The following is a 22,118-nucleotide window of genomic DNA, read 5'->3' as shown; positions in this document are numbered from 1 at the left end:
GAGCCAATGGCTCCCAGTGCTTTCAATCAAAGCCAGTGACGGGGGGGGCGAGACCCGCTGTCAGTGTTGATGGATGCAAAAGTGGGGCCTCGGTGGGTGCACACATGCACGCTTCCCATGGGGGGCAGTGGACAGAGGGAAGGGGCCAGGAGCACCAGCGGGGTACCTGAAAAGAGGAGGTTTACAGCTTTTAAGACATGGTTGCTGTCGTTTTTTACCTTTTACAATCGCTTGAATCTTCTGACCCTGAACAAGTATATAGAGAATGAGTTCTGATTGCTCTTTGTGTTTATAAGCTGCTTGCTTGTTCCATCAAAAGTATTGAAACTAGAATCAGCCAGGCAACTATTTTTTATTTATTTTTTACCAGTCCAGTAATGCATTTGTTGTCACATTTACATTTTGCATTCAGCAGGTGTCTCCGGAAAGGTAATGTGTTGCCACCACAATGAGTAGCAATGTACAGCACATACAGGGAGTTTACAGTGCCTGGTAATGTGTATACAGCGTTTAAGGTGGATTAGTGACATAAGCTACAATAAACACTGTGTACACAAATGCACATAGCACAGCATTGCCCATTTTGTCGGCTTCATCGCGGCACGCTGTAGGTGAATGTCAGATTTGCTCGGCGACGCACAGCTTGTGCGGATCGTGCATTCTGTGTGCGTATGAAGAAATGACAACTGGCAGGCTTGCTGCCTCCTCTCTTTTTTTTTTTTTTTTTTTTTTTTATGGACTGTAGCAAATAACTATTGTAAATAAAAAGTACCCGCCCCTGCACGCCTGTCATACTTGGATGTGCGGCTGCATCTGTAAAGCCGTGTTGTCTCTATTCCCTTTTTATATTGGCTATCTGCATCCAGGGAGCCCCAAACATGTGAAAAACCTAATTTACAAGGTATGGGCCTCGGCGCCCGCGTGAATTCAGCCTTACAATGATGGTGTCACTTAACAAAATAAAGTGGTTGTAAACTCTCACATATACCCAGTGAAGTGACTGGCCACAGGTGATGCACGTGTAGCGCCTGTGTACTTTCAGTCCAGGTGCTGTCTTCAATTTAGAGGGGGGTGAGAGAGTTAGTTTACTCTCATCCGGCTAATTCAGTTAAATTAGGCCTCTACTCTAGCTGGGCTGTGCTGCCAGTTCATTTTGTGTTCCAGAGATACCTTTCCATCTCTGGGCGACAGGTGGCAGCAGTGGAGTTCAGTTTTGAAGCGCCTCTTGGCAGCAGCCAATCAGAGGAGTTTCTCCCTCGCGGGGCATGCTGGGGGAGGGTACTTTTACAGCGGACGCCATCTTATGTGTTCTGTTCCTGGTCCGGGTGCAGCACCCATCTTCATGGTGTGCGCACATCACGGGCCCCCCAGTGATATGGCCTACCAGGCCGGTGCTACAGGGAGTTCTCGTCCCTCATGGCCCAGAGCAATTGAAGCTATGGCGGGGCCCCCAGTCATCCACTGGGTCCCAAAGATTCTGAAGAAGATCCCAAGTGAGTTGTGCTGTTCGGTGGGGAGTCAGTCTGAGGTGAGCCCGGAGGCAGGGGATCGAACAGGGCCTAGACAATCCATCAGGGATCGAGGTGACCGGACACTGACAGTTAGTTTGATGGCAACCTGTCAGTCGGTGACCATTTGAGAGACTACCTGAGGGAGATTCAGGCAGATTACAGTACTGAGAAGGATTTGCTCTATTATCTATGTTCCAGAGCACAGACTTGTGGCACGCCTATGTCTATTTGAGCCAAGTCTGTGGCAGAGACTTGTTCCTTCTCAAGGTTCCGAGTGTTACTCTGGCTGCCAGGTCGGTGTGAGAGGCCTGTCCAGGTACACTATACCCACTCTGGCTGGAGTGGCGACGAAGGGTTAGAGTCCCATTGGAAGCAGGATTGTTTCTGCCATCCATAGGATGCAAGTTCTCCTTTCACCAACCTATCTCTATCTACCTCAAGTTAATTGTTTGCCGTGTTGGGCGAGAATAAAAGCACAGAAAACGACACTCTGCTGTTTGGACATTCCGTCATTTGCTTTCATCATCATCCCTAGACATATCACAGAGGTAACCTAACATGCCGACCCAATCTAACCATCGGCTCCTGCGAGGGTAGCGCTACACACATAAATTAAACCAATCCTCCTACATACGTTGTACCTGTTTATCTACCATTTTCTTTTCTCTACATCAGTTCAAAGTCCAGAATTTATAACTCTTGTCTGAGCTGCCAGAAAAAAGGGATGGAGAGCTGAATTTGCACACTTCAGGGCTCAGGGAGAAGAGCTCTGAGAGCTGATTGGACTGAAGAGACGCACTCCCTTTCACACAGGAACAGAGCTGAGGCTGTCAATCAGCTGGAGCTCCCTCCCCCGTCACCTTTTTTCTCTTGGTGTCGGGAATACCTGTCGGAATTGATTTATGCTGATAGCAGAGGAACGACGCATCAGACAGAAATGACACCCTGCTCCTAATTGAGACACACTCGAGGAATACGCTTTGTTCATATTCCATGTCTGCAGTTTACAACCACTTTAAAAAGTGAAAACTGCTAACGTGTAAGGAGCAGTCGCCTAGATGTGTCATGGTGCAGAAATCCAGATGTTCCTTGTTGCCTGTGAATGCCATTTGCCTAGATGCCGTGTCAATCCATGACTTATAACAAGCATAGAGGTAAAGCATTCTGACTACAAAATATGTTTGGGGTACTCAGAAGTATTGAGCCTTTCACATCAAAGCAGTTACAGGAGGCTCGCAATGGCAGCCCCCATACTTCTTTCAGGACAGGTGTTCTTTAAACATCATAAAAACCAGAGGAGCTCTGATTGGCTGCCAGCGGTGCCCCTTTCAAGTGCTGCTGTGCAGAGGATTACAGGAGGCTAATCTGAAGACAAATTACTTCTTTCCTATGAAAAATGCTGTTTTGTTTTTATTTTTTTAATAGTTTTACCTTTGCTATTAAGACACCTTTCACACTGGGGCAGACCCAGCGTTGGCGGTATAGTGGTGCTAGTTTTAACAGTGCTTTACCACTGTTATAGCGTTGCTTTTCGGGCACTTTTAACCCCCGCTAGCAATTGAGGAGAGGGTTAAAAGCGCCCGTGTTGTGGTGCTGCAGGAATCGCTTTGCAGGCGCTTCGACAGCGCTGCCCATTTATTTAAAATGGCCAGGGGCGGTGGAGGAGAGGTGTATACATCACTGCCCCAAAGATGCTGCTTGCAGGACTTTTTTTTTCCCCATCCTGCAAGCACACCGCCCCAGTGTGAAAGCACCGGTGCTTTCACACTGGGGAGGCTTGAGAGGCGCCCCAATGGGGAAAGGGGTCTAAAGGGACTGTAATCGTGATCTGGCTTCACCCCTTTGGAGCCAGGAGAAGCACATATTTATCTGGGGTTCTGTCCCACCAAGGAGTAAAAGGATTATAGGAGCGGCCATGACCTGGCTGAAGACCTAAAAACAAATCCCGGTGGAAGTTTAACTTAAGAGGTATTACTCGTCTTTCCAGAAACCCATGTCCACCACATTCCCTCCACTGAAGAACCACAGCCTTCATCAGAATCATGAGCGTAATATACTGCTGGAAGTTTTGGTTGTCTGTCTCCAGTTCTTTGCAGGACACCTTATTAGCAATTTAGGGGGCAGGGGATGGAACCACAGTGTACAGCAGGGCACACGTGCACTCCCAAAAATGTCAGATACTGAGCAGCCTGGATAGGCTGTGGCACTGGAACAGAGGGAATGTAGTGGCAAGTATAATACATCTTCTGTTGCTGGGAGCTGCTAGTCCTTTTTTTTAGGTGGGGGGGGGGGGGGGGGTAGTAGCTATAAAAAGGAAATCTGGTCACAAAATAACTTTTTATCAGCAGAGCAGTTTAGAGGAAACCTGCAAAGGGAGAAATGTTGCAGCTATGAAATTGAATACTGTACATGGTTCACTGATTTGGCTGTTAAGCTAGAAACCAGCTTGGTTTTCATTTGATTATTGCACTTTAAAGGGGTTGTAAAGGTACAATTTTTTATTATTATTATTAAATAGCTTCCTTTACCTTAGTGCAGTCCTCCTACACTTGCCTCATCCTTCGATTTTGCTTTTCCTTATTTCCTCTGAGAAATCCTCACTTCCTGTTCTTCTGTCTGTAACTCCACACAGTAATGCGAGGCTTTCTCCCTGGTGTAGAGTGTCGTGCTCGCCCCCTCTATTGGACTACAGGAGAGACAGGACACCCACTAACACACCGCTCCTTTCTCTATCTGCATTGTAGAGCGCGTCCTGACTCTCCCGTAGTCCAAGGGAGGGGGCGAGCACGACACTCCACACCAGGGAGAAAGCCTCACATTACTGTGTGGGGTTACAGACAGAAGAACAGGAAGTGAGGATTTCTCAGAAGCAATAAGGACATTTAAAAGCAAAATGGAAGGATGAGGTAGGTGAAGGAGGACTGCACTAAGGTAAAGGAAGCTATTTAGGGGGGAAAAAATTGTACCTTTACAACCCCTTTAATGCTATAAGATACTGTAACCCTGTAGTAACTGCACCCAAAGCTTATATATTGTCTGTACATGGTGTTCTGGTTGCATATGTTTGAGTGTGTACACATGTTCTGTCTCTTCGCTTTTCAGGTGTGTCTGTATTTTCATCACAAGCTGTACAGGGGAAACCGGGTGACGAAGGTGGATGCGGGAAGTTTCAATGCCTTCTCTTCTCCCAACTTGCCTCCACTTGCAAACGCTGAAGTTGATATTACAAGTAAGTTGCCCAGCTGCATAATCCCTGTAATTTGTGCAACATGGAAGAGTCGCCTGCTTTCTTCTTTTAGGAGTGGAGGCTTAGCATGATCATTAAACTAGGTTGTGAGCAGCCACTTCTGTAACAATGAAAGATTGAGTTTTGTGGCAGAAAGGAGTCTTCATATTTCCCCACCCCCCCATTGAGCGCCCATTTTTGTCAGAAAGAAAAGTTTGAGAAAAAAGTTCAAACCATTTTGTTTATATGAGCTCCAGGGATTGCTGAACTCTATTAATCTTCTCCCTTCCAGGCCCTGTTCCCCATTTTTTTTTTAACCTCTGGTGACCAGCCAAATAATTTTAGCAATTTTCCACTTTGTAAATTGTTTATTTTTTGTAAGCGCTGAAGTGGTGGAATAAAAAGATGGTGCTGCTAATTTTTGTAGGTCCAATGATATTTGCGCATCATTTATCAAGTGATATTTTCAATAAGAATACAATAAATAATTATTGTGCACAAACACAACATAACTTACAAAATTCCTACTAAATAATGTAATTTAAAAAAATGGTTAATAAAAATTTTAATTAAGCACTGCATTGTGTTGCAACAACACGCTGCAGAGAATGTGCACAACTCACACCAATAACTATTTGTTTCCCTTTTAACCAGTGAAGGGGCAGTTGTGAAATATTGGGGTCTAAGCAGACCCCAGTTTTTTCTTTGAGATGGAGAAAGATCGAGAACATGAGTCCTCAGTCCACCTTTGCAGCCACAGGGATATTGTTAAACGGGAACAGATTGCTTCCTGTTCATTAATAAACTAAAGCAATAGTAGATATTGTTTACTAGCACTTAAGTTGTAAATGAACACAGGAGTGATCAGTACTAAGCACTCACACATTCATCCATGAAAGAGAAGGGGGCCAGTAAACAAAACATAAGAGACTATTAGCTAGATTCAGGTAGTTAGGTCGGCGTATCAGTAGATACGCCGACCTAACTCGGAATCTACGCCCACCTAATTTTAAGTGTATTTAGGCTGGCTGCTGGGTGGCGCTTCCATTGCGGTCAGCGTAGAATATGTAAATCACTAGATACGCCTCGGCCGACGCAGTACTGATACGCCGTTTACGTAACGCTTTATCAGGCCTAAAGTTATTCCATCTAATAGATGGAATAGTAATGTTAAAGTATGGCCGCCGTTCCCGCTTCGAAATGCGAAAATTTTACGTCATTTGCGTAAGTCGTCCGTGAATAGGGATTTACGTTGTTTACGTCCACATCGAAATCAATAGGCCCGTGCGGCGGACTTAGCCGCAATGCACACTGGGAAATGTAGGCGCATGCGCAGTTAAAAAAAAACGTCAATCACGTCGGGTCAAGCCTCATCATAAAACACGCCCCCTTAGACAAATTTGAATTGGGCGCCCTTACGCCGCCGTAACTTAGCAGGCAAGTACGTTGAGAATCAAGTACTTGCCTCGCTAACTTACGGCGGCGTAGCCTAAACACGCTAAGCTACGCCGCCGCAAAGTTGCGGCCATCTCTCTGAATCTAGCTAATTGTTACCAACACTAAGGTGGTCATGAGCTTATAGCAGATGGGGGAATGACAAACACTTGAGGCTTACTGACCTAGCCAGCTGGAAGCGGCCCTGTTGAGACGTAAGCCCTACATCCATGGCAGCAAACGTGTTACTAGAGTGGCAAGTGGGAGTTTTACTTCCAATTACAAATACACTATTTGTACCAGTAAAGTGTTAAAGCGGTAGTAAAGTCTGCTTTTTCACTTGTATCTACAGGTAAGCCTATAATAAGACTTGCCTGTAGGTATAGTAAATATCTCCTAAACGTGTACAGCAGTTTAGGAGATATTCACATTTGTAGGGGCCGGTGAAGTCACTGGTGCATGCACACTGCGCTGTGATTGGACAGCACACTCGAGTGTGCCATCCATGCAGAGCGCTGTGCCATGATCACAACTCCCGTGCCCATGTGCGGGAGCAACATCTTTGCTGCTTGGCCATTGAAACAGTTGGATCGCTTGAACCCGGAAGGAAAACCTTGGTGAAGTGGAAGGTAGTACTTTACTACCACTTTAAGAAACATGGTCTCTGTATTTCTTCAAGCATGTCTGACTATCGCTAAAGAATAAACCACTAGTGCAGTAAGCCAAAGTTCCTTCCTGGGGATGCCGCGTCTCATGAAACCGTTTGCTGGGTAAGGCTCCACAAATTTTTTTTTTTTTTGCTGCATGTGACACTGTTGGACACATTTCTTGATCTAGTGAAATCTGCCCACTGGTAATAAGACCGCAGTAAAAACCGGACACCAGTTTAAAAACATGTCCTATTCCAAAACATTGATTGAAGTTGTAACATTATGAAAAAAATGCATTACTTTATTATAGGTTCTGCTAAAGCTGTATATACCCCCAGAATGTGTAAGAGTAAAGCCTGGTACACACAATGTTTTTTTTTTTTTTTTCCCTCCTTCAACCAAGCGGGTTGAACAAAAAAACTAGTCCGCTCTGGTAGGAGCTGCTGTACTAATTATCCAATATTAGTAAAGCGATCTTCCCTGCTGAGCCGTTGTTTTGACATGGCCCTCCCCCCCAGAACACTCTGATCAGCGACATTGGCTGAGAGCGCTGATTGGGAGTCAGTCGATTGGCTGGTTTTCCAGCATGCTCTTCCGACAGAAGGCGGCTAAACTGCTTTTTATTTTTTGAACTGGCTGATGTCTCCCAACATTCAGCCTGTGTGTACGGGGCTCAAGTGCTTTTCCAAAGGCTCAGTATTCTATTACAGATTACAGTTCCACTACAGGTCTACAGTTGGAAAGCCACACGTTGACTAAGGGACCTTTCACACGGGCGGACGAACGGACCGTTTTTTACAAGTCCGTTTACGGACTTGTAATGCATCTTTATGGAATTGTGGACGTTAGCGGATGATGCATCCGCTAACGTCCATAAAGATCCGCCTCTGCAAAGATCCGCTTTTTCAGACAGAAGAAAACCCTATTTTTCTTCCGTCTAACGGATCGGATGAATACGGACACACGGTCCGTATTCATCCAATTCCCCATAGGGGAGAGCGGAGGAAAGACAGGGCGGTCTCTGCGCAGTGTGCGGGGACCGCCCTGTCCGCCGACAGCTCAGCGGGGATTTACGGATGATCCCTGCTGAGCCGACGGACACACGAGGCGGATCAATACGGATCCGCTCCGTGTGAAAGAGCCCTAAGCCTTTTGTAATTATTGAAGCTGGTTGTACACTGGGAATTGTATTCTCATTTAAAAGAGTGCCTGCATTGCCCATGTTAATCCTCTAGATCACATATGTCAAACACAAGGCCCCTGGGCCGAATCTAGCCCGCCAGGCTATAGCCAGGCTATAGCTGCTAGCAATAATCCCAGCAAGGAGGGCTCCCCTACCCCTCCGCCAAGAGAACACCATAGCTGAGTGGAAGAGGTTCCCCCATCGGCACTGACTGTGGTTGCAGGAAAGAAAATTGTACCCTCTATGGCAAGCTAGAACAACTCCTATATATGTATTCCAACTGAGAATTTAGCTGTTGGTCTGGAGATGAGCTTTCAATGCAGTACTTTGTGTTCCGTAATGAGTCACACCGAATACTCCTCATCTAATATTTTATAGGGAGGGGGTGTAGATTTGGATTTTTGTGGGTTTAAATAAATGTAGATTACAGCTTGCACTTGTTTTATTGTGCTCACCATCTAGCTTCACCCCTGCCAGCCTTGTGTCTTGAATAACTCAAAAGAACATGAAAAGTTTTTGTCTGGGTGATGTAGTTGTTGAACCGGCTTTTCTGTTGGTGACAAGGGGGCTGATCTGCCCTGTTTGTGTGGCTGTCATGAAAAGCCACCTGTCTTGTTTTATTTCATAACTTGGAATGGAGGTGCCACTCCTTAGGGAGGTGCTATTTTAGAAGCTGTAGTTCACAGTAATAATTTTTATGTGGCTGTTTAGGATTATTTGGTAAATTGGAAATCCATTCATGATGATTTTAATATCGGCCAGTCAAAGGTCACTTTTCTTTTCAAATCCATTTACAACATCCGGAACAATTAAAGATGAATTGTTGTTGTTGGTGTGGGTTAGTGTATTTTGCACATGCTTTGATTTATTAGATCAGCTAAATAGCTGAGCTTTGGGCTCAGTTTATATGTGCGGCTGTCATTGCCGTCCCTCTGAGAAGCGATTCTTGGTCGATCATTTTCAGGGCCATTTGACAGGTGGCTCGGAGGTGATAGTCCTTGAGAAGCCCACTGCGCCACACTGCAACCGGATGTATTATGCAGTTATGGCACAATCCCATTGACTTGGATGGGTTTGGCAGTGGTACTGAATGGCAAGCACAACCTGTGTGTACGAACATAGCCAGTGGCCATCAAAGGTCAAGTCTATTCTATTTTTAAAGACTGTTTGCAATTCTCTCTTATTTCTACCTTTGCATAGGGGGTCTTCCATGTCTTTGATATTGTAGGATATAGATCTTGTTGTTTTAGCGCTTTAACCACTTCAGCCCCGGAAAGATTTACCCCCTTAATGACCAGGCCATTTTTTGCGTCACGGTACAAAAAATAATGAGAAGCACTACTTGATAAGAAAAAATTTAAGTACCTTCGCCCTATTATATAGAACAATTGAATACTGTGGAGGCAATATGGACTTTTGTGGTACGACATGAATTACAAAGTCAATTTACAAAAATATAAATTTATTTTACAAAATCATACATAATAAAATCAGCCTTAAATACATAGATCATAGACATTGGATGCGGCTATATGTGGAACATCCATTTATCTGACATACAAAGGACATTAGATATAGATGGTCATTCCGCACTGGATGTATGGATACTAATCTTCCTGTTGTGCACTCAACAAGTTTCGGGGGTTACCCCCTTCTTCAGGCGTACAAGTCATAAAAAGATCTATAAAAAAGCATATGAATGAGATATACAATAATATCAAAATATATACATATAGCAAATGTTTTTTATGAAGCTGCCGAGCGTTCTACGAGTTTCCACTTGGGTAATCTCTACCATGGCTGGCGAGCGAACCTAAAAAATAAAAAAAAATGTTTCCCTTTTTCTGACAAACCGAGCGGGTTCTGGGAAAGGTAGGGGTTTGGGGTGGGGAGAGTCACTAAGTGGAGATGCACTTAGGGTTAAAGTTCAAAGGTCAGTTAGGGGTTTCCCATTGAAGAATATGGCTAGGACTCAGGAATTGGAACAAGGACCTCCCTCAGATGTCAAAGGTCAGAAGGCGGGTTCCCAGAGGTCACAGGGCGTGGCTGACCCACCCTCACCAAAGTTTACAGCCTACCCCAACTAAGTCGGGGAATAAACAAGTTGGGGTAAGCGAGGTAACCCCGAAACATGTTCAGTGTAAAACGGGAAGATTAGATGAGTACATCCAGTGCGGAATGACCATCTATATCTAATGTCCCTTGTATGTCAGATAAATGGATGTTCCACATATAGCCGCATCCAATGTCTATGATCTATGTATTTAATGCTGATTTTATAATGTGTGATTTTGTAAAATAAATTTTATATTTTTGTAAATTGACATTGTAATTCGTGCCGTACCACGAAAGTCCATATTGCCTCCACAGTATTCAATTTTTCTATAAACAAAAAAAAAAAAAACACGCCTAATAAAAATATTAAATTCTAATTTCTTCATCAATTTAGGCCAATTTGTATTCTGCTACATATATTTGGTAAAAAAATAAATAAGCGTATATTGATTGGTTTGTGTCAGGCCTCATGCACACTGGCCTTTTTTTTTAAAGTTTTTACAGCAGCTGTTTTTGGCAGTAGACAATTTCTTTTTTTTTTTTTTTTTTTTCTACTGTCATTAAACTCTCCATGTTATCCTATGTGTCAATGCAGGCTGTTAGCAGTTTTGGGCAGTGGCGTTTTTGAGCAGTAAAAAAAAATCCAAAACTAGTGGGTTCTAAGAAGTTTTTCAGCTGTAAAAACTCTGATAAACGTTGATAAACGCTCAAACTCTGCTCACCAGCAGTTTTTAATGTTTTTGATCCATTATCAAATTTAAAATAAAAAAAAAAAAACACGAATAAATGTTGCAAAAAGGTAGAAAAACTCACCGCAAAGCTGCTGGCATTTTTATAACGTTATTTTAACGTCCAGTGTACATGAGGCCTTATGCCGCGTACACACGATCATTTTTCGGCATGTAGAAAAAACATATTTTTTTCCAACTTCATCATTAAAACGACGTTGCCCACACACGATCGTTTTTAAAAAAAGCTCTAGCAAAGTGCGGTGACTTACAACACCTACGACGGCACTATAAAGGGGAAGTTCCATGCGGATGATGCCACCCTTGGGGCTGCTTTAGCTGATTTCCTGTTAGTAAAAGACGATTTGCGCTTTTCTGCCTGTTACAGCGTGATGAATGTGCTTACTCCATTACGAATGGTAGTTTTACCAGAACGAGCGCTCCCGTCTCATAACTTGCTTCTGAGCATGCGCAGGTTTTTAATGTCGTTTTAGCCCACACACGATAATTTCTTACAACCCGAAAAATGACATAGTTTAAAAACGTTGTTAAAAAATGCAGCATGTTCAAAACACGGCATTAAAGTTTTATAGCGTCTACAAAATAGGGGATGGATTCATTTTTATTTTTATTTAAACTAGTAATGGCGTTTTTTTGCGGGATTGTGATGGACAGATCGGACACCTAACATTTTTTTACACTTTTTTGGGGAACCAGTGACATTATTACAGTGATCAGTGCTAAAGATATGCACTGACGTTGTACTAATGGCACTGGAAGGGAAGGGGTTAATATCAGGGCCAATGAAGGGGCTAAAAAACATCCTAATAAGCGTATATTGATTGGTTTGCACAAAAGTTATAGTGTCTACAAACTATGACATAGATTTATGGTCTTTTTTTTTTTTTTTTTACTGGTAATGGTGATCAGTGATTTTTTTAGCAGGACTGCGGCAGACAAATCTGACACCAAGTGACACTTTTTTGGGGACCAGAGACACCAATACAGTGATCAGTGCTAGAAAAAAATGCACCGTCACTGTATTAATGACCATGGAAGGAAATAGGTTAACATCAGGGTGATCAATGGGTTAAGTGTGTCCCTAGGAATGCTTTCAAACACTTGGGGGGGAATGGTGTGACTGCAGGAAAACAGAGATCCATGTTTCTGCTTAGCAGAAACACGAGATCTCAATTTTTCTCCCTCACAGAATGGCGGTCTGCCTTGTTTGCGTGGGCAGATTGCCATCCTGCCTCTCCTGTGAACGATCGCCAGTGGCCATTGTGGCCGCTCCAGCGGCGTGCCCACCCCAGAGCTGAGGAGAGAAATCGCATAAAGGTACGTGATTTTGCACTTAAGAGCCGCCCTTCCACAGTATATGTACGAGCGATTACTCACCACTGGGTTTTTAATTTTTTTGTATGCTATACAAACTGCACCGTTGAGTGGCACTGAATGGCAGCACTGCTGGAAATGCACTAATAATCAGGGTACTGATGATCAGTGCAAATGTCACCTGTGTGGATTTGACGGTTTTCGTCTCTCCTCACGTTTGGAGAGGAATGCCAATAACCGACAAACCCTGTTTACAATGTAATTGGCTTTTTATCATCTGTCCCAAGGACACAGCGATCACAGGTGCCTTCGGATGTGTGCTGCGTCATATGACGCCCTCCTAGCAATGTGCGACCTCGCTGTAGCCGTCATTTGGCTATAGCGTGGTTATGAAGAGTTTGCTGCTAACTTTTAATAAACACACTCATCTGTCCCATGATCCAGCAATCCGGCCGTCCAAAGCCTTGGTTCTCTCCCTCTTCTCTCTGCAGCACCGGCAGTGCAAGTGTGGGCACCCGGCTGTGACCGTTTGCGGCTTCACTGCCAGGTGCGCACTGCATATGCGTGAGTTCAGCTGCACGTCCAGAATTGGATGGGCAATCTTCTGGGACCTGTGATGTGTTCCAGAAGGTTGCAGGGAGGGAGTGGGAGAGAACTACCGCTCGAGCCGCCTAGGTACCTCTCAAAACTAGGTACCCCCCCCCCCCCCCAAAAGACATGCCAAATGTGACATGTCAGGGGCTCAGGAGTCCTTAAAGCAGAAGTTCCACTTTTGGGTGGCACTCTGCGTTAAGATGTCTTGTGTCCTCAATGACTAAGAAACAAAACATGATTTTAATATTCCCCAATCCTTTTCCTGGAGTCCATAGAGGGACATAGTTTCCATCCTTCTGTGTTTATAATTCTCTCAGTACTGCTTTGCTACATAACGGAGGCATGCTGGCTATACTTTGAGCTGGCCTACAGTTTTTTGTTGCTAGCCATGGTCTTGTAGGCAGCAGTATAACCCAAAGGTTTAATACTTGTTCTAAATCTGATTTTTTTGTCACAGCTTATCTGCTGCTCTTATTTTTGAGGGGAACAGCCTGACTACCGTTTTGTTCTGTATAGTGAGTCTTTAAATAGATCCATAGTGAAAAAGTTGGCATCTGACTGTCAGACAAAGCTGGTAGTCGTCACGTTCAACCTTTTACTTTGGTTCACTGTTACTCAGGCGTAACGTTTTGTTATAAAGGACAATCAGAGTTTGTGACGAAAGCTGAATAGCAAGGTACTTTACTGACCTATATAGATGCATAGTATAATTGTGCTTCCCTTTTTAATGGATAAAGTATTTTCCTATTCAGACTTATCTTTGTATGCTTAAGAATAGGGATTGGAATATTAGAGAAATCTTGTGTCCTCTGTATACTAACCTTACATACTGCTGAGGCGCAATTGCCGTGTACACTCTGATTTGTAACTAGTAAAATAAGTCTAGCATGCAATAAGATGTTAAAACTCTAGTAACCCAAAGCAGCTGGTTAGGTGTGATACATTTGCTTTCAGTGCTGGTAGTTTTTGGCACAGAGAATGCTTAGTTGCTTGTCTACCAGGGTACATTTTCAGAAATGTCCTGGGTTTTTAAAAGAAGCCAACAGTGATTCAGCGATTGACTGTCATGTAAAAGTGATTTGGGCATCTGTAGAGCTGCCCGATCACTTGTACAGGACTGAAAAGGTGACACTCAGACAGGAGCCCAGGATGGAAGTAAACAACTTTGTCATATCGAGCAGGAGGAGCTCAGGAGAACATCGGCTCCCCCCAATCTACTTTGCGATGAATGTGCTCAGACAACATTTCATCACTTCTGGGTTCACTGTGGTCTTTCCTTGACTTGTAGCCAGATAAGCAGCTAATATAACACCATCTGTGCCTGATGAGCTGCAGTGGAGAGGGTAGGGGGGACATTGGGAATTACTAAACCCCTGATGTCTCCATGACGAGGACCTGTCACTTGACCACGCTATTACATTAGGGACGTGATGGCCATAAAGTGAAATAAGGAAGCGTAAAAGCACCCCTGTCCCTTCACGCGAATGCACACATGTGGCATGCACATGTATGTAAATGGCAATGGTGCCACACATGTTGGGTGTCAGAGTGAGCGTGGGAACTCTCTGGCCATAATTAACCAGGATGTCAATAGACGCCCTCCCCTTTTGCTCGCTCCCCGTGCGGACCTGCATGGCGAGCGCTGTGATCACCCGAGTCACTGAGACTCTGTTGATCACGGATCTGAGTAATCCAGTCCTGGCCCCTTACCACGTGATCAGCTATCAGCCAATGACAGCTGATCACGTGATGTAAACAAAAGCCGGTAATCTGGCAGCGTGAGGAGAAAAAAAAGCTGATCACTGGCTCATGTGAAAGGGACATCGGTCCCGGAGAGGAAGGAGGCACATCAGCCTCCTCTGTGCCACCAGTAACCCCTGCCAGTGCCACCTATCAATGCCTCATCAGTGCCACCTAGCAGTGCTGCCCATCACTGCCAGCTATCAGTGCCACCTATCAATGTCGCATTTTAATGCCACTTCTCAGTGCCCACCAGTGCTGCTTATTAGTGCCGCCTTATTGGTGCCCATCGGTGCTCATCAGTGCAGCCTCATCAGCATACATTAAAGAGAAAAATTACCCATTTCCTACATTTTATAACAAAATATAAAAAAAAAAATGGGGAAAAATTATAAGATTTCATTTGGGTACAGTGTTGTATGACGGCGCAATTTTTGCTCTGGGCAGAAGGGGGTTTTAAGTGCCCAGTAAGCAAGTGGTTAACAGTTAACTCTAAATCGAGATCCTGTAAAGATTTTGAAAGCGTTACCTATGAAAAGTTTTAGGTACCATTTTATAGGCGCTCGCAATTTTGAGCCTCAGCATGTTTGGTATCTGTTTACAAATGCCCATTTTTTGTAACATAAAAAAGTATTCTGTTGTCTTTTATGAGTACTAAAATTTATTTATAATTATTTATAATTTATAACGTGTTTTTTTTTTTTTTTTCTAAAAATGTATGCATTTAATAAAACCGTTGCATAAATATGATGAAATATAGGAAATCGCAATAGCCGCCATTTTATTTTACAGAACCTCTAAAAATCTATAATTGTATGCTACTTTATTTCATTTTAACTTTGGTCCTTGTTTACAGCTCCCTGTACAACAGAAGCCAGCCGACCGGCTTCTGTAAAACAGGCATGCTGGAAAACCAGCATGTGATCAGCACTGCAAGAGCTGACCGTTTATTTTTTCCTGGTATGGGGTGGGGGAGGTGGTCCGCCTGTCAGAACACCATAACACAGCAGGAGAGATCACTGTACTAACATTGCTTGTGTTAGTACATCGGTCTGTCCAGTTTTTTTTTTTTTTTTTTTTCATTTAGCCCACTGTGTTGAATGGAAAAGAACTTCTGCTGGGTACCAGGCTTTACACTCACTCTTAACACCATTTACCTTTTGTTTAAATTGCTCACCTTATCTTAACCAGAATGCTGGGGCTAAAGATGCCAGTGCCTAATGCCCCGTACACACGTGCGGGATTTCCGACAGGAAATGTTCCCGTCGGAAATCCCAAGGGGAAAACCGAGAACCTGCTCAGTTCAGTCTTTGCCCCTACACACGGCTGGCTTTCCTGACAGAAAAACTGCAATGGAGCTTTGGCCGGGAATCCCAGCCGTGTGTATGCTCCATAGCAGTTTTTCCCATAGAAAAACTGCCGGACAAACGTTTTTTTATTTTTTTAATAGCTTTCATTTGATATTTAATCACCACTGGGATTTTATTTATTTTTTCTAAACAAATGAAAAAAGACAGAATATTTTGAAAAAAAAAAAAGAAAACTTATTTTTTTCTTAGTTTCTGTTAATTTTGCAAATATGTAATTTTTCTCCTTTACCGATGTGCACTGATAGGCTGCTTTAATGGGCATGTTGGGGCTGCACTGATAATCGGGACATTCATCGGTGTAAATGTCCCTGTCCCTTCACACATACCGGTTACCAGCTCTCCTCATGCTTTTATTTTATAATGCTTTGACCCATTTGTACAGAATTTAATGATCTAGTTGATGTTGCTAACAGGCTTTTTTATTTTTTAATTTTTTTTCCCTAGTTAACTGGGAGACTGTTTGGCGAGCAAACACCACCAAGAAGTTCCTGGTGCACACAGACATGAACAGAAATGTGGGCCTGCTACGAATATTCCCTGGAATTACTGCTGCCACTGTATGTCTATCCCTTCTTTTCTATACACCTTATAGTATACATGGTTCGAATTTCGAAATAATTTTCTTTCGAAAAATCGTATCAAAGAATTTTCGTACGAATTTCACACCGTTAGTGGGCTGCAGCAACAGCCGATTTTCTTGCGGCAAACACATTTTAGAAATCCGACATGTTGGAAATTTTCGGAAAAAAAGACGATTTTATGATCAATGATGGGAGAATCGTGTGAGAAATGTAATAGAAAAAAAATGTGCATGTGCAAGAAAAGAAACTAATATTTCCGGAGAGAAACGAATATTCCCGGAAACATGAAAGTTTGGTCGGCCGAATTTCGAAAATCAATGGTGGCATCATCGGATCACAAAAAAAACGAAAGTTCTGATTTAAAGGGGTTGTAAAGGTAAAAAAACGTTTTTTTCCTAAATAGCTTCCTTTTACCCTTAGTGCAGTCCTCCTTCACTTACCTCATCCTTCAATTTTGCTTTTAAAATGTCCTTATTTCTTCTGAGAAATCCTCACTTCCTGTTCTTCTGTCTGTAACTCCACACAGTAATGTGAGGCTTTCTCCCTGGTGTGGCGCATCGTGCTCGCCCCCTCCCTTGGACTACAGGCGAGTAAAGACGCCCACTATCACACAGCTCCTTTCTCTATCTGCAACGTAGAGAGCGTCCTGACTCCCCTGTATTGCAGGGGAGGCCGAGCATGACACTCCACACCAGGGAGAAAGCCTCGCATTACTGTGTGGAGTTGCAGACAGATGAACAGAAAGTGAGGATTTCTCAGAAGAAATAAGGACATTTAAAAGTAAAATCGAAGGATGAGGTAAGTGAAGGAGGACTCCACTAAGGTAAAGGAAGCTATATAGGAAAACATGTTTTACCTTTACACACCCTTTAACAAGGTAGACTTATTTTAGTCTGAGGAAGCCAGTAGATTAGTTGTGTTTTTTTTGTTTTTAATGGATTGAATGAAAAAAATCTGACCTGATTTCCCCCATCCACACATCAAGGTGTATGGGGAAATCCTGCCCACTTTGACTTTGTATTCTGACAGCGGGGAGACATCCTCTCAGTCACAATACACTCATCAGAGCTGCAGATTCTATGCAAATTCAAAGCTAGAAAGCTATGTATACTGGCACTTGTATGACTCAAGATGGATGAGGATTTAAAGAAAGTGGACAAAATCGTCTGTTTATACTTAGGTGGCCCCACCATTTGTCTCTGTAAACCAGTGCTGCCCCTACACTAAGTAGTAGAGGTACCCAGCTCCAGAAGGGCTGTGAATGCCGATTAGCACAGCGGATGCTGGGGCTATAGAAAGTACTGTATCTGGGGGGTCTGTGGTAGTGGAGGTGTGTTTAATAAAGGTGAAGTCATTATCACATTTTCTACATGCAGGGCAAAGCAATAGGTTGCCTAACTGACAGCTTCCACCAGCAGCTTATAATTTTCCTTAGCTTTACTCCCCATCCACTGGGAATGAAGAGGGGTAGCTCTTTAAATATAAGCCTCTGGTGGGGTAACAATTAAACTGAATATGTGGCTTACCCTATGTTGCATCTTCTGGGTTTGAATTACTTACCGAGACTGTGCATGTCTTGATGGAGACCCCCGAAAAAGACTATGTTTACACTGTAGTTACAGAAAGTACTTTGTGGTGGAGATATTCACTCTTTTTATTCACCCAGGTAAAGGCTTTCCTTCAGCCACCAATGGAAGGCATTGTGCTGGAGACCTACGGCAGTGGAAATGCCCCAGACTGCCGAATTGATCTGCTTCAAGAGCTACAAGCTGCCACGGAACGTGGACTGATAATCATTAATTGCACTCAGTGTTTGCGAGGTTCTGTCACAGCGTCGTATGCAACAGGAAAGGTTGGTAGTTTTAGTAATATGTCTGTTGCAATTAACAGACTTTTTTTCTTCCTTGATCAAATTTCAAGTGTATGTGAATCTGACAAACCATATGAAGAGGTGTCCTCTTTAATTTACAAGGGCCAGTGAGAAACAAGCAGCATGGTTCCTAAAGCTGTTGGCGTAGTGGAGCATGCTGGAACTTGTAGTTTCTTAACCGCTAAAGACTTCAAACTGATCACTATATGGCTTAATTTTTCAAAGGGTCCTGCAATTTAGAAACCTCTTTAACCATTAACCCCCGGACCATATTGCTGGTCAAAGACCAGAGCACTTTTTGCAATTCGGCACTGCGTCGCTTTAACTGACAATTGTGCGGTCGTGCGACGTGGCTCCCAAACAAAATTGGCGTCTTTTTTCCCCCTACAAATGGGGCTTTCTTTTGGTGATATTTGATCACCTCTGCGGTTTTTTGTTTTTGCGCTATAAACAAAAATAGAGCGACAATTTGAAAAAAAATGAATACTTTTTGCTGTAATAAATATCCCCCCAAAAATATATATAAAAAAACTTTTTTTTTTCCTCAGTTTAGGCTGATACGTATTCTTCTACATATTGTTTGTAAAAAAAAAAAATCACAATAAGCGGTTGATTGGTTTGCACAAAAGTTATAGCGTTTACAAAATAGGGGGTAGTTTTATGGCATTTTTACTAATATTTTTTTTTTTTTACTAGTAATGTCGGCGCTCAGCGATTTTTTTTTTCGGTACTGCGACATTATGGCGGACACTTTTGACACATTTTTGGGACCATTGGCATTTTTATAGCGATCAGTGCTATAAAAATGCATTGATGACTATAAAAATGCCACTGGCAGGGAAGGGGTTAACACTAGGGGGCGGGGAAGGGGTTAAGTGTGTTCTAACTGTAGGAGGGGTGGACTCACTAGGGGAAATGACTGATCGCTGTTCATACATTGTATGAACAGACGGTCAGGCATTTCTCCCCTGACAGGACTGGGAGCTGTGTGTTTACACACACAGCTCCCGTTCCCCGCTCTAACGAGCAATAGAGGGGGCCCGGCGGTGATGCGCGGGAGTCAGGAGCGAGCGGGGGGCACGCCCCTAGTGGCCGCTTCGCCTGCCGCTACGGGCTCTCGCGCAGGAGAGCCGACCTGCCGCCGTAGAACTGCGGCGGCTGGTCGGCAACCAGTTAAAGTAAACATGCACCAGGGATAATTTATAAAGACAGACCCAACTCCTAGCCCTAATGTTAATCCCTAACCTAACAAAATAAATAATAAGTAAATAAAATAAATACATTTACCGATAGCCATAATCGTGAACCCCTTACAAAAAAAACATAAAGGTAATAAAAAAAAGTGGCTAAAAAACATAGCAACAAACGATGAAACAAATGATATTTTTCTCTATTGGCTAATAAAAACTGCCAAAGCTCAAAAACACTGTTCAAAAACACCCATTCAAAAGCTTGGAAAAAAAACTCTCAAACACGATCCTCGGATGTGAATGTAGCCTAAAGGACAGAGACTGCCTTCTCCTTTTTGTTACTGTGCATTGCTTGCTAAAAACACTGAGCTTCCATGAAGTGGGGTAGGATTATATATAGTGGGGGGGGGGGGGGGGTGGCACTTGTCAATCCAAAGCTTTTCCTGTGTCCAGTCAATGGACAGTACCAGCCTGTGTACTGTACTGTCGTGTATGGAATTTACAGATAAGTCAAAATTACCCTTCATTTTTTCTATACTTTCAGAAAATTTTATATTATATTTTTGAGTTTAAAATCATCTTTAAAGCATCTTAAGGCCTTACTAACTTGCTTGGCAAAGCATTTGAAAAAATTCCATGACACAAAATAAATCCCTGTTCCCCATACCAGTGTGAAAAAGGCTCAGCACAGCCACTGTACAGAAGGCACTATTGGTTGCTTGTTTCTATTTCCCTAGAGATGTCCTTTTCTGGTATGTTGCTGGAGCTTTCAAAAGTGATGACTTTCTGAAAGCTGGTACTTCCACACAGCTAGGAGAATGCACAGGAGGTTGCTCATGCATAAACCTTGTACCACAGAGGCCTTGGGATGTGTTTCAGAACACTGCACACATTTTCTGTAAACGCAGTAATCAATAAGTATCCAAATTGTATTGGTCTGAATCTAGCAAAGTGAACTCTGATACTACAGTCTTGCAAGTCTCACCAGCTCTTGATGACAAAAACCAGCAGCTGTGTTTCAGAGAGAAGTCTAATGGCCCGTACACACGATCCGAATATCGTACGACGGATCGTACGACTTTTTTCGCTTAATAGTCGCAAGTAAAATGAAATAGGTTATTAAAGTCACAAATTCTTGTACGACCGAAAAAAATTATCGGAAGTGATGTCATGTGTTGTAATGTATTTGTATTGTATTGTCGGACGACAACTGTACTGACTAAACGAAAATCGTACGATCTTACATCGTACAAGGAAAATTTTCGTGCATGTCCGATCGAATAATATCGGATGAACGGCCGTGATCGGCTCTCGAAAGTAGTGTACACACGATCCGAAAATCGTACGATTCTTCATCGGACGATCGTTTTCGTCCGATATTTGGATCGTGTGTACGGGCCATTATGAAAAGTAATTTTATGTACCTGTAGATTTTAAGGTTCTCCGGGGCTAGGCTAGGCACAATCAAATTATTCTGTTTCTCTGTAAATTGGTCCTATGTAAATAAAATGTTTTGCAGTATATTGTGTTGTACTGTAGCGATAGTGGTATTTTATTGTGGTATTTTTTGCACTTATTTTGCAGGCTCTTTCTGTGGTTGGGGTCATACCAGGGTGCGATTTAACTCCAGAGGCAGCGCTATCAAAGCTTTCGTACGTCTTGGGTAAAACGCACCTCAGCCTGGAGCAGAAGAAACAGGTAAGACCAGGGAATCTGGACTCTATATAGCTTTTAGGTCACCTTGATACTTTGTGTACATTTGCAGCATGCCATGGTTTCTATAAACACTGGGGGCCACAGAGGTTTACCCTCAGTTGCAAGGGTTGTAACTTCGAGCAACCAATATGATTTTAGTGCTGACCCTTTCACAGACACTGCTGCAATGAGAGATGATTGCTAATTGATTGTTGGTTAAGGCACATTATTCTCATTAGCCTAATAAACCGAAAACATATTACTCAAACAACTGTGCTTTGTGCAGCATTATAGCATATTGTTATAGCCAAAAATTTACTTTTAGTATTTTCATAGTGTGTATTTAGATTGATATAAACATATTGAAGAATGTATAAAGTAAAATTGCTATGCCTTTTGCAGATGCTGTATGAAAATCTCCGGGGAGAGATGACCGTCAGTGCCACCGGTGCTAAAATCTCTCTAAGAGACAGCAAATTCATCCAGGTGGTCGCCAAGTCTGTTGGTGTGAGCTGCAAGGAGGTACGTTCTCATCGGAAACTCAAGTTACATTTTTTATAATTCCTCGTATCCAAGTAAGCTTTCCTGGCTGTGGCTGAGGTGTCATAACATTACATGTGGATTACTCTACTAAATGCACACAGCTTCGTGGGTCTGGAACAGAAATGCTGCTGGACATCTCTGGGGGTCCACAGATTGGTAGAAATAAGAACTTGAAAGTTCTATTATAAAAGTTTTCAGCCAAAACAATTGCTGGCCGACAGTGGCCTACAAAACAGTTTGCTGACATTTGATAGGTAAATACCTATAATTTTTGTATTTGTGCGCTATAATATTTTGTTCTTTTTGTATGGTCTTATGGCTGCACCATCTCTAATGCATTTTTTAAGGTGTGCCCCTCAAGTATTTGTCAGTGTGTGAATTGACACACCGATCCACAGATCGGCATCGTGCCT

At 43.1% G+C, this 22,118-nt stretch overlaps 1 protein-coding gene across 1 annotated transcript in view; it reads left to right on the top strand.

Moving 5' to 3' along the window:
- The window catches only part of ASPG (asparaginase), a 102,764-nt gene that overhangs the window by 42,818 nt on the left and 37,828 nt on the right, over positions 1–22,118 (top strand). The window contains exons 6-10 of the mRNA XM_040332878.1: positions 4,614–4,740; positions 16,271–16,383; positions 18,074–18,259; positions 21,052–21,165; positions 21,565–21,684. Coding sequence (XP_040188812.1) covers positions 4,614–4,740; positions 16,271–16,383; positions 18,074–18,259; positions 21,052–21,165; positions 21,565–21,684 — 660 coding nt within the window. The remainder of the gene's footprint in view (positions 1–4,613; positions 4,741–16,270; positions 16,384–18,073; positions 18,260–21,051; positions 21,166–21,564; positions 21,685–22,118) is intronic.

Source organism: Rana temporaria, chromosome 13, assembly GCF_905171775.1.
Source record: "Rana temporaria chromosome 13, aRanTem1.1, whole genome shotgun sequence".
In the NCBI taxonomy this organism is placed as follows: Eukaryota; Metazoa; Chordata; class Amphibia; order Anura; family Ranidae; genus Rana; species Rana temporaria.
Note: the sequence above shows the minus strand (reverse complement) of the source record. Positions and strands in the feature narration are given on the sequence as shown.